This window comes from Apteryx rowi, unplaced genomic scaffold (genome assembly GCF_003343035.1).
Source record: "Apteryx rowi isolate R43461 unplaced genomic scaffold, aptRow1 scaffold_139, whole genome shotgun sequence".
NCBI classification, from domain to species: Eukaryota; Metazoa; Chordata; class Aves; order Apterygiformes; family Apterygidae; genus Apteryx; species Apteryx rowi.
The window spans coordinates 1,490,519-1,503,369 of NW_020447630.1; the positions used below are offsets into that span (position 1 = coordinate 1,490,519).

The 12,851-nt window shown below is 34.6% G+C and overlaps 1 protein-coding gene across 3 annotated transcripts in view; it reads right to left on the reverse strand.

The window, feature by feature from the left end:
* Positions 1-12,851, reverse strand: part of TNPO1 (transportin 1) — a 67,037-nt gene that overhangs the window by 11,555 nt on the left and 42,631 nt on the right. For 2 of the 3 annotated variants that reach the window (XM_026057354.1, XM_026057353.1), the window contains 10 exons: positions 11,068-11,239; positions 9,126-9,212; positions 8,263-8,370; positions 7,896-8,054; positions 7,724-7,811; positions 6,590-6,688; positions 6,267-6,362; positions 3,219-3,294; positions 2,312-2,411; positions 754-828 (listed from right to left, as the gene is read on the reverse strand). In XM_026057354.1, the coding sequence (XP_025913139.1) occupies positions 754-828; positions 2,312-2,411; positions 3,219-3,294; positions 6,267-6,362; positions 6,590-6,688; positions 7,724-7,811; positions 7,896-8,054; positions 8,263-8,370; positions 9,126-9,212; positions 11,068-11,239 (1,060 nt within the window). Of the gene's footprint in view, positions 1-753; positions 829-2,311; positions 2,412-3,218; positions 3,295-3,832; positions 4,104-6,266; positions 6,363-6,589; positions 6,689-7,723; positions 7,812-7,895; positions 8,055-8,262; positions 8,371-9,125; positions 9,213-11,067; positions 11,240-12,851 lie in introns of those variants that run through there. The other variant, XR_003252123.1, reaches the window with a different exon arrangement.

Below are 12,851 nucleotides of genomic sequence, written 5' to 3' on the forward strand. Positions count from 1 at the left end.
TGTATGGGCACGGCTCGTGGCACCCCAAAACAATTACAATATTAACATCAAAGACCACTGAACACAGATCACCATAACAGATATAATAATAATGAAAAAGTCTGAAATATTGCGAGAATTACCAAAATGTGACACAGAGACACGAAGTGAGAACATGCTGTTGGAAAAATGGTGTCGATAGGCTTGCTTGACACAGGGTTGCCACAAACCTTCAATTTGTAAAAAAAACGCAGTATCTGCAAAGCGCAATAAAGCGAAGAGCAATAAAATGAGGTATGCCTGTAATTATTTTCCCAAAATAGTTATTTTTGTGGCAACAAACAAACCAACAAAACCCACCTATAACCAGAGAGACCTCATTTTCTATTAAATAAATAATTAATTAATTTTAAAAAAATCATTTAAAAGTGTCTTATATGTAGTATAAAAAAACCCAGTTCTTTCAAATGCAGTCAAAAAATAGTAGGCTGGACATTACGAGAAGTTCCTTGAGAGGGCAATTACCCTTTCGAATAAGATCCCACGCTTTCCAGTATTGGTAAAAAGAAGTTTGGAATAACCTCAGTGCATATAACAAAATATAAAGGTAAAAACAACTTTAGATTTTTATGTTGTTTTATCTGAAAGTTCAAGACTTTGCAAAGAAGCCTCTACAAACACAAATACATTAAGTGGTAACAGTGGAAAGCAAGAAAGAAACAGAAGATCCAGCAGAGCCACAGTTATGATACACTGTTATACTAGAAACATTACCTTACAGAACATGTCTCGAAGATCATCTTTTGGGCTAATCCACGATGCAACAGCATCACAAAAAAAAATAAAGTCCTATAAGATTAAACAATCATACAGGTTAGAAAACTCAATTTATAGTTCTGAATGCAATGCTTGATGTTCTTTCTATGAACTACACAGGGTCTTTGATCTCAATTCACAACTGCTTTTATTTACTTTCCAGTCAGTTCAGGTAATGATGGCAAATTACTGTATGCATAGGTGTAAGAAATAGTGTTTTAAGTTTTTGATTAAATAAAACAAGAAGTTACAAAAAACCTCTCCTCTTCCAGAACACACTTGTCTAATTCTTAGTACAACAACCAAGTTCAAGAACTAAACATCTTATAACAAGCAGCAAACTCAAAACTACATTAGCAACTCTTTCTCACATATTTCCAGTTGGAAAAAACTGTATTTCTTCAAGGAGAGCCAGAAGTTTCTGGGACACACAATCTTTAACATTCAAATTCACAAACAAAGGCACCCCCAAATCCTTCACTAAGTTCATTGGCTGTCATGCATTACCTCCTAGTACACTGTTAAAACAAGTCTTTAATCATTAAGTTGATAATATATATTTTTGGATAGGAACTGAGGATAACTACAAGGAAGGAGAGATGGGATAATGAAAAAGCCCTTAAGTTCCTCCTCCTCCTCCCCCTTAAGTTGTGTGAAAGAACAAGTGGACAGCAGAAGAAGGCAATGTTAAGTACAGAATTAGGCATTAGTAAAATGAACTGAAAAATATCAAAACAAGGTAAAGGCTCAACTCATGCATTTCAGGGAGAAAGATTCCAAGCAGGGGAAGGAGGGAAGACCTGTGTGTTTAAGACAATCAGCAACTTGCATCATAGTCTCTTTATGAAATCCTCAAGATTTCTAAGAGGAATCCACCTTCTTTTTTCTCTTACAACATACTACATTGGTATAGCTTTACTTTGGAGTTGTGGAGACTAAAGAGCAAGCCATAGTCTATTCCAGACATGTAGTATTTATTTTCAAGAGATGCATCTTCCTTGTCCCATTGATTCTTTAAGCAGTATGTCCAAGGTCCCTATCCAAACTTTAAGAATTAAATGGTTATTTTTTTGTTCTGTTTCTTTTTTAAAAAAGTCAATATTGTATCTGAAAAGTAGAATTTCATACATAAAATTTTGCCTTATGTTTTCCTTACAGATCCTCAACACAAAAAATAAAGAAACTAACAGAAATCCCAAAAAAGTTATTTTAATCAAAGCTCATTATTTACACTTTTCTTTCAGTTAAAAGACACATAATTTGAATGGAAGACTACTTCTCTTCTACTCTTTTCCCTTCCATAGATGATAATTACTGAAATAGAAATCCTGAGGTATTGCTATATGTATCACTAGCAATATAAACACTCTGGTCTCCTTAACCTCAAAAATAAAGCTACATCATGTATTGAAGGGCATCAACATCAAGGTGAATTTTTTAAATACTCTGTTTACAGCTTTCACTAAATTTCACATGAATAAAGAGAGAAAAAGAAAGATCTATTCAAGTATCTTACTTGGACTACTCCACTGGGGTTGACTGATATCATGGTACATATCCCCCGGAAGGCTGAATCCTTTTCCTCATTGTCCCTTATGTTTCGCAGAGAAGTGCACCTAATAAGTTGGAGAGCAAAGCTGTTAATTGAATGACAAAGTAATAGAATCAGCTAAGTCAGAACTAGATAACAGTATTTGATGGAATAAGTCACACTGATAAGATGATATGAAACACTATTCTGAACGCTTAGAAGATAGAAAAATACTTGTCGCGTACTGTATTTACTAATAATATTTACATTAGGCATGATCTGCAGAATCTTGCTCTCCTGTTGTACTAAATACAGTTACAAAGTGTGACCTGCATTCCATTAAATACAAAAGAAACATGTATCTGAAATATTTATAGAAATTATCATTATTAGAAGCAGAACATATACTACTACCACAGTATGAATTATGTCAGATACCACTTATGGAACAGTTATTTAACTCTTACAGCAGCAAGCAAACTATTTTATACATAACAAGTCTATAAACATAAATTCCTAACAGCAATTCAAGCCTCAGACTGAATTTTAAGTAAAGTAATGCACCGTTTAACTTTTACGGTATTTGCATGCATTGTATTATCATTCTGGTGGATTTTAAAATGCTCTTTCATAGTCAAGCTTTTTAACACAGCAAGCATGTGACAATCTTATCCCATGCATAAATTAGTCGTTAGCCACAACATAAAGAATACATGACGGTGCTACTAAAAACTCACAAACCTGATAGGACAAGATTAGTCACATGGTTGGCAATGATTAAGGATTGAGATTTTGTAACCAACTGAAAATATATCTAAAAGTGAGATAGAGAGAAGAAAGAAAGAGAGTGAAGAAAAATGAATTAAAAAAAAAAAGATTGAATAATACACACCAGGGTCTTATAAACTGCTGTAGCATGGGGGCCACCTCTTGAGGACAAACGTAACCAAGACGACCAATTGTTATTGCTAAGGTAACGCAATCACGGTTATACACCACCAAACGCCAACCAAGACATGAGCAAATGAGGGGGAAGGAGAAAAAATAAAGAAAAAACAACAAATAACTCAGAAACAGAAACCAACAGAATCTGTGTATGATAATAAACATAAGATTTCACCAGTGCTGTTTATTACCACCCCCTAAATAAGAGGCAGCAACATATATGGTATACTCTCCAGGGTAAAAAGAAAAATTGAAGAAGTAAATGAGAGAACACCAAAAACACAATTTAAAATCCAAAGGCTTTTTGATACAAGTAGTCATTCTGCCCTCTTTACAGTCAGCTCTTACATTAAATGTATCTACCATACACTTCTAAGTTTTTATTCAAACGTGCTATTCTGGATACTCTTGATAAAAAGGAATTAAGCATTTTCAGTCATAATATTAAGTATTATAAATTTTTTTAAAAAAAAATTTGGATTTCAAGATTTTAATTGGTTTACTAACTATCAAAACAACTACATTTAGAAACATGTTTACACTGAATATACTGTGGCCTACCTAAAAATACTAAGTAAATGATGCCCTTCTCAGTAAGCACTAAATACTTATTTGCTTCACGATCTTGCAGAGTTTTTATTTTAAAGCGGTTGCTATCTCACAGCAACTAATTGCATATCATAAATTTGTTTGTTAATCCCAATATTTCTATTGTTCACAAAAGGCTTCTTCATAGAAGTCACAGAAGAATCTGACTTCTGATACAAAGGCAGCAGGACACCTGAATAGCAGAACTGCTTCTCTGGATGGTTAGATAGTTTGGGCCTTTGTTCTGAGGGACAGACAGAAGGAAATACCATCATACAAATGTGTTTTAATGGTGTTTGCTCAACTCACAAAAGATTAATCTTTAGAAAAAGGAGAGGGTGGGGAATAATGTATCAGGATTACTTGAAGCAAAATACATGAATAATACTAAAATCCAGCAGATTTATATGAAGCAGAGAAAGGAAACCTATGTTCAAGGGACATACTATGCAACACTCTAATTAAACAGGCATTTGTGAACAGTTTCATGAAACATGCAGTAAAGCAGATGATGCTTTCTCCAAAAAAAGTTTGGTGTAGGATATACTAGCAGCTTGAAGCGTGCTCATTCCGTGAAAGCCGCAGCACACTGGTATTGTACTATTTTTTCTCTGATACTACTCAATTTCAGTATTCAGCATCTAAAGTTTTCAGCAGATCTAACTTGTGAAACTGTCTTTTCTGTGAGATTGGTTTTAAGTATGCAATTCAAGCATTATGTTAATAATAAACAAGTTATTTGCAATTGAAGTACTACTTCTAAAAGAAGATACACTTGTAGGTTTCATCACTAAGTCCTCACAGCTACAGTCTGTAAAAGGAGGTGAAATTTTTGGCATGTACACATTTTCTATGCAATTTTTGCTAATGTTGTCTCATGTTTCCATAAAGAGAAGTGGCTTAATAGCTTATTACATAGTAGGCTAAAGTAGAAAACAACAATATTCTAGCACATACCAGTAGCATGCAGCACAATATCCCACAACAAACTTATAATAAGTACACCACACAACATTTATTTGCAGTTATGCATCCACATTTAAAGTAACTATTAAGAGAATAAACAAAACGTCAGTATTTGGATGCTTCCAAAAATTCTCTAATAGTGATGGAAGCAAGCATTTAAGTACTGGATGCCTGTCAGTTATAGGTACTACACAYCCATCAGTGGGGGGAAAAACGAGGAAGGGTGTAAATAATAATAAAAAAAWATATATATWTTTTTATATTGCTATACTACTCTATAGTTTACTTCATAATGAATAGGTATTTACTCCAAAATTATCCTTTTAAAAAGCAATACCTATAATATGCCAAACAACTAGCTAATTTTTCTTCAAGTTCACCTTCCATACTAGATTAGGGAAGTAGAGGAAAGAAGAGAAGGGGGTAGGGACACTGGAGCTTTTAAGTTCACAAAATACTGGAGGAAAATATGCACTGAAAATCTCTCTCCAATTTAACTCACGCTTATCTCATAAAAATGCAACTGTAGCATTGAACTTGCATCATTTTCAATCATGTCAGGTTATAATGACTAAACTACCGTTTTCTCACATGATAATTAGTTATCAAACAAAAAAAAAATTGGAAAGATTCTCTATTAATAAAATAATAAAACAAAAACCTGTCAAATCATTAATAGAGTTTTCCTGTAGTATGGAAGGTGCTCTTCATACCAGAACATTCCCTCTAAAAATGCAAAAGAAACAAGCCTCAGAAATTTGGATTTAATAAGGTATTTATGGACTGCTCCCAATTTGAAAGTCAAAGTTGTTGGCTGGACACAAACACGCGTGCCATYGTTAGCCTTCTTTTCAGAAATTTGTAATCAAGTGATCAGGTAATAGATATTGCACATAATTTTAGYTACATCATGGTAATATTGCCATCACAGATCTAGATTTTATGCATGATATTATAAATTTCTTTTAAAAAAATCTAGTCTTTTTTGTAAGTTAAAGGAGTTCATTTTTTGTTTTTATATGCCAATTACATTTGCTTCAAACATTAGACATATATATACAGTACACATTATATGTAAGTACATGCATATATTAAAATCAGTGTAAAGTAAGGCCACTAAGTCTTAAAAGTGTTACTGCATACATTTGTCATGTCAAATAAACAAATAAAATTGTAAGAAAATACTTGAACTTCAGATAATGATAAATAAATATAATAAATGTTACAAGGTGAGAAAGCAACATTTTAAAGAATCTAGATATATGATAGATGCTTTGCTGCAAGACTGAGACTTGTAAGAACTTCTGCAAAACAGATTACTTTTGTTTAGAAAAGCCAGATACCAGTTCTGGTGTGTTTTGCCTACGTATTTTTTAAAGCCAAAACAAACAAACAAAAAAACCTAATTCCCTTCACCATGAATGGTTCAGTTTTTGGGTACCTGTGTTCTCTAACAACGTCTTTGGCGTGTTGGGTCTGTTAATTATTTCTACAAGCTGGTGCAACACCATTGGAATATAAGGCTGCATCTCTATACCTAAAATAGCCAAAAACAAAGATTCAGAAGAAAATGACCATTAATATACATAATCTCTATAGATCCAGTACACTGAACTTCATATCAGGACAAGAATCTCAAAATTAATTTAAATTTTAATGTGAAAGTATCACTCTGAGAAAAAAAAAACAACAACAAAAAACAAAGAAAACATGCCAAAAGCGAAAACATTCAAGAAAGTCTCTCAAAAGAAAAAAAAGTCTTACCCATCTGGATGGAGATTTCTCCGATTGCCCAGGTGGCATTGTTGCACACAGAAATGAATTCAGGGTTTAAGTTGGTTCCCAAAATGGGCATGAAATCAGCTAGAAAGAACAACATTTTAAAGTCTCATCACACAATACAACCATCTTGCCCTAATACTGTAAGCTCACAACAAAAGTTTTTTTTTTTTTTAAACCACATAAGCGGAACGTGTTATGCATGAATTAACAAGAGCTATATTTCTGCTACATAGTGGATTAACCTGGATTTTAGAATCTAAACAGATCAATACAAGTCTTTTCAAACTATGATTTTGAAAGGTTTCTAATAAGACTTTACCTTTATGTAAACCTACAAATTTTTCTGCCTGTTTCTTGGGGATGGGAAGTGAGGGGGAGAGGGGTGGGGGGTGTAGGGGGGGGGAAAAATCAAATACAAATACTTCTAGTTTTTATAAGATAGTTGAACAACCCTCAAAGCATGCGGAGAGCTACGTATTCAGCTATGCTTGAAAATAAAGCCTAGAAGTCAATCACCTCCTTGATTAAATGTAGTTTAAGAAAATATTATGAATCACAAAGATAAGATTATGACATTTGCCAAAATAAATTTTCAATTCCCAGCCTATCCAAACACTCATTTGGCAAGCTGAAGGCACCTCTAGGGTATTTGAGGGATGAGACAACAAATATTTTGGAAGTCTGTAACTGATGCTACTTCCCTACTGAAAAGGAAAATTTCTCTCTAAGTTTCCTAATTTTAATATATATGTAATTGTATAACACTAAATTATAGTAGAACAGTAGAAGTTACAAACTGAAGAATTTAATCAAAGAAAGCAACTGTTCTAATTAAAGTCTATCTGTATTGCTTTATTCCAGCAAAACAGGCAGCTCATTGCATTATAAAAATCAAGTGACAAAATGAACTTCTTCACTGTCTATAAAAGGAAAAATGCGTATTTTTAAACACACAGTTTGAAGTAGACAAGACTATAACTCCTGCTGATAAAGGGTAATGAAAACTAACACCACCATAACAAGGCCAGCCACAGAAGCTGGCTTAATAATATTTAAGCCAGCTTCTTACCAATTTGTAAAACAAGCCAATTGTTTAATATATAAAAAGAAACATACCGATGCAAGGCTTAACATGCTGGAAACACGCCTTTGTCAGATCACCTAACAATGCAAAAGAACTCTGCCGTACCTCGGGCATTTTATCCTAAAGAAAAAAAAAAGATAATTCTAGTAGTGGTTTTGATTCTCATAAGAAAGAAAATTCTGGGATTAAACAGGTTCATCTCACCTGCATGCATTGGTACATTAGTGTCAGGATATTGCTGCGAGCCACTAGCTGTTCAATGTTGCCTCCAAGTCCTTCAGCTAAACCACTAAGTAAATCAAGAGCCACAATCATGAAGTCTTTATCTGGAGCTTCATATTGGTCTGGCTGAGCATTGTGCAACTGCAACAACAAGCACACATTTTCAAAACGAGTATTAGATTGTCTCAGAAGCATGCATGAAAGAAAAAAAACAGTTTCACAACTGCAGCTTCATTTAGACGTTCAATAGTTATACTATAAATCCCTTTACATAGCCATAATATTACATACTTAATACATTGATTGAAGGAGATATTCTGAAATCCTAGGAATAGCAATAGAAAAATACCATGGCTTGTGCAAGGGTCTTCTGCACCAGATTTACACAACGCTGGTACACAGGTTCACAGTATGGAAGGAAGCCAGATTGCAAGGCAGTAGCAACTGACGACAGGCACTGGAATAAATAAGTAATGAAAAAGTCACAAATTTTCTTTGTGCCCCCAGTGTCTTTTACTGGAGGGATGAGGGGAGGGGTGGGCAGTGTCAGCATTGTAAGTACAGTCATATATACCTGATTAAATAAACACAACCTAGAAAATCAGTACTTACTAGCTGAGCCAAGCCAACTGTCAGCTAACTGTGACTCTCTCCTAAATACGCCAGTTAAGAAAACTTCTCAGAAGCAGTATCTTCTTAGATGCGGCTGACAAAGCGCATATGAATACAGCTACTACAATATTCAGCCAACACTTATATACAAGCTCACATAAAAGACTTAGCATTAAAGTTAGGTTATGAAACTACTTTTTCTACAAGAGTTTTCTTGCTTCAGATTTGGAAAGTATAGCAAAACAGTTTACATGGTCTAGTTCACATCTTTGGCTTGTTTGACAGAAGCTTTAATAGAGGAGTGAAAGGAGAGGGGGAAAAAGAGGTAAAAAAAGGGGAAAAGGAACACTATTTTTTTCTTTAAAAAGAATCCCAAAGAAAATACTCAAAAACAGCAGAAAAAAATCTAAACTTTCCACTAAACCTAATGATACTTCTTTAGGCACAAGATTTTCTCACTAGAATCAGATTTTCTCCTTTATGAAAAATGCCTAACACTGTCAACTTTTATAGTCACGCTTCCTAGTAGGAGTTTCTTCAGTAATGCAAGTGTAATTCCTAAAAGAAATTGATTAAGGATATTCAATTTTTAACATTTACCTCTAATAAAGGGAAGAGATCTTTATCTTCATCCTTCAGCATGTTCCATTTCTGGATTAATGGAGGCATTAGCATCTGAATATATTCCTGTTTAGGATGAAAATGCATCAGCTGCTGAAACAATTTCAATATATTGGTTTTCTAGCCTCAAAATAAACTAAGTGTGGAATGAAAAACCACTTATACTTTTCTTTTGACAAAAGACAAAACTGATGTACCATAATTCAACCATTGTAAAATGTTTAAAAATTGATGGCTCTTCTGTCTATTGATAAAAGTTTAATCTTAGTGTTTACAATTAGGTCTTAAGATTTTCAACAAAACACCAATATCAATCAAATTTGTGTTTCTAGTATTATAGTTGAGGTAGTAAGAAGCAGTGACTGACATAATTCAGCTAAAAACTTTCACATAAAGGTAACTTTGTAAGTCTTAATTTCCTCACGCTATTGGTGAGCTGTACCGTATAAAAAAAATTTGAAGATTGGTTCTGCCACCACAAGTGTTTATTTAATTGTATCCAGAAATACATCACGTCTGTTCTGYATGTGGGAATTATTTTTGTGAAGCAATACTCATGTAATAATTTCTAAACACAGTAAAGAGGGAAAGACAATATTCCATTCAGTTCAACAAGTTTTTTTGTTTTTGTTTTCTTGGTAGAGGCACACAACCTTTTGCAGAGTGAACCTTTTCCTCCAGGTTCGGTTTCAGTCTAGCAACTTTCAACTGCTCCCTGATTTGTAAATCCACACGATCACCTCAGGGTATACAGAAAAGTCTTTTTACTAGCAATGCACTCTGGCTGTGCATCTGTCACCTGCTTTTCTCAGCAATGCCCTATTGCCCTCATGCTACAATCCCATCCATGTTCATGAAAATTCTTCCTTGAGCAACTAACCATCCATGAAGGCAGTCATTTCCCATCCTTCCAGAAGGACCCATTTCCACCAGGATGCAACAGCTTGATAGAGAATGGGTATCTTYTCTGCCACTGCTCAGTCACAAGAACACTGAGCAGGGCATCCCTATAGTGCCTGTTGCTCCCAGAAGGTACCCAAAGATCCAGCAAATGCTGCCAACTAATGCTGTGCCCAAAGATAGCGTTCTAAAGGTCTGAAGAAATTCCCACTGCCAGCAGGAGCTCCCATTTATCTTCCTTTATGGTGCTGTCAACCGTCAAGTTGACCAACGCCAGAGGGAGACTGAAGAAGAGGTCTTCTGATTGCATGGGGCCTCGGATGGGAAGTGAAATGCCATGGCAACAAACCAAGTAGTTTTATTTTAGTGTGTCTGTCATGCGAAACATTACAGAGAGACAAAACAAATTCTAACAGCCAGCATAAGATGCATGTAACATATGACATGTACATATATTCTATTAATAAGCACACATGCTACAAAAAACACATTATGTGCCTGTGTGTTATCTGTGCTTTATCCAAAGGATTTTGCGTTTTTATATATAAAATGTATGTCTGTCCCATCCTCTGATAAAGTAGTTTCAGGCAACAATGTGCTCCAATACATTAGAAAGAGACACACAGAGAGCAGCTTAGTTGTACTGAAAGACGTTCCTCAAAAGAGATTGGTCATTAGAAATTYGCAAACACATTCCACCTACTTCTCTTAAGTTCTTTTTAGTATCTATACTGATACAGGTATCTCCTTTGACCTGAAAAATGTTGAGACTGGAAAAAAATAATCAAATTCAAAGCACAATTCAAAAGCCACTACAAACACAGTGGTTTATTCAAAACAGGGATTGTTTGTGTAGTGGACAAGTTACAAGCAGTCTATGTAAGTGTTTTACATGTAAATATTTAATATGATCAAAAACTACATAGAAAGATCAGGATTTCCATTTTCTAACATATAAAGCACACTGAATCCATTTCTCAACATATAATGAGCACTTCTACAGAATATAAGGGATACTCACTGGTTTGTTTAGATGATGTCCTACAGAATCTGCCAGAGTTCCTATAGCATCATAAAGAATGAGCAGGTTTTTATGCTGGTATTTACTAAATGCGAAGACCAAAGTGTCAAGTATATAAGCAAGATAAGGAACAAGCTCTGTACAAGCCTCCTCTTCTAGAGTAGCAAAGGCACTGAGGGACAAAAAACAGGTCAGTCAGTACCTTGAAAACAATACAAAACAAAAAAACTCAACAACATCCCAACACAACACGTTTCCATTCAATACTAATTGTACTCAGTCCTCAGACTCATCTGAGATACATTTTCAAAATGGTATTACTGGGATAATGCAGATTTTGATGGAACACATTAAGGACTCACTTATACTGCGACAAATAAAATTCAAAAATATTTTTGTAAAGCCATGCATACACAGGAAAAATCCCTAGAAGAGTTACTGTATAGGAAGTTACAATACATTAACTGAAACATTAGGAACCATAACACAAGCTGTTACATTTAACGTGTGCTCTAGCCGCACCTAGAAGCCCCAGTACCACTGTGCCAGATACCATGTCAACATCAGATAGCCTGTACCCTTTGGACTTCACTGCACAGAAAAACAGATAAAGATACAGAAAACAGAAAGCAAAGGCAGTGCATGAACAATTACGTCCAGCCTTGGTCAAAGCACACATCACAGAACCTTATCAGATTGTCTGTTAAATGTTTATGAACGATGGCACCAAAAAAAAAAAAAAACCCAACCAAAACCAAAACAACCCCCCCCACACCCAAATAACACATATACCACTTCAGAGAAATATTAAAATGAAAAAACCATGAGCTATTAAAGATTTATTCACCTGGCTTGTGTCAACAAGACTATTATTAGCCTATCCTAGCGCTAAAAATTTATGCATCACCCTATGAGGTGAACAACCCCTTGTTAGTGTGCTACTAAATACAGAAATGCCTTTTTCTTAGCACAATACAACTGTGAATGCTTTAAATGGCTAATATCAGTGTCATCTCTTATTTTGCTTTTTCAGAAAGACATAGAATGTGAGCAGGAGAACATACATAAGTCAAAGAGCTTTTAGGGTATCCCCAATTAAAGGAGTAGTTTCTCAATAGCAAGGAAATTACAGTTAGATATCTGAGATGATACAGAAGTCAGTGATGTAAATACGTAATACTCTATACTCAATTTTCAATATAGCAGAAATTAAAGATCTGTGTAGCTATTCACTGTAGGGATGCATTTTTTTTTTGCTCCTATCCAAGAATGATCATAACATGTCCTTACAATTTATAAAGCTAGCAAGTATGTCTTGACTTATAACAGCTCCACATTTTCCTCAAAGCGGAATTCCCCAGACTGTTTATTTTCTTGCTGCAGCAGTAATTTTAATGAAACTCTACTCTGAAGAAAGCACTTTAATGTATGCTATAAATCTAGTACTGGCTGAATTAAAAAAAAATAAAAATCAGTTGGATTATTATTTTAGTATTTCCCTTGTTTCTCCTTCCTCTTACTTTAGCAATTTCCACTGCCTATTGCGTATCCTTTGTAAGCGCTGCATGAGGGTATTCAACAATTGCAACATAGCTGTTTTTAACTACACGTACATTTTAACCATGTTCTGTAAGAGAGAAGTGTGGACCAAAGCTTTTTTTTTTTTTTAATAAGTAAAAGTTATACTGAACTCTGACTCCTTGGATTAAAAAGTGTGAAGCGAATATTCTTGTATCACCATGTTCCTGTTCATTCTGGAAGGAACAGGAGATTATCACTTTGAG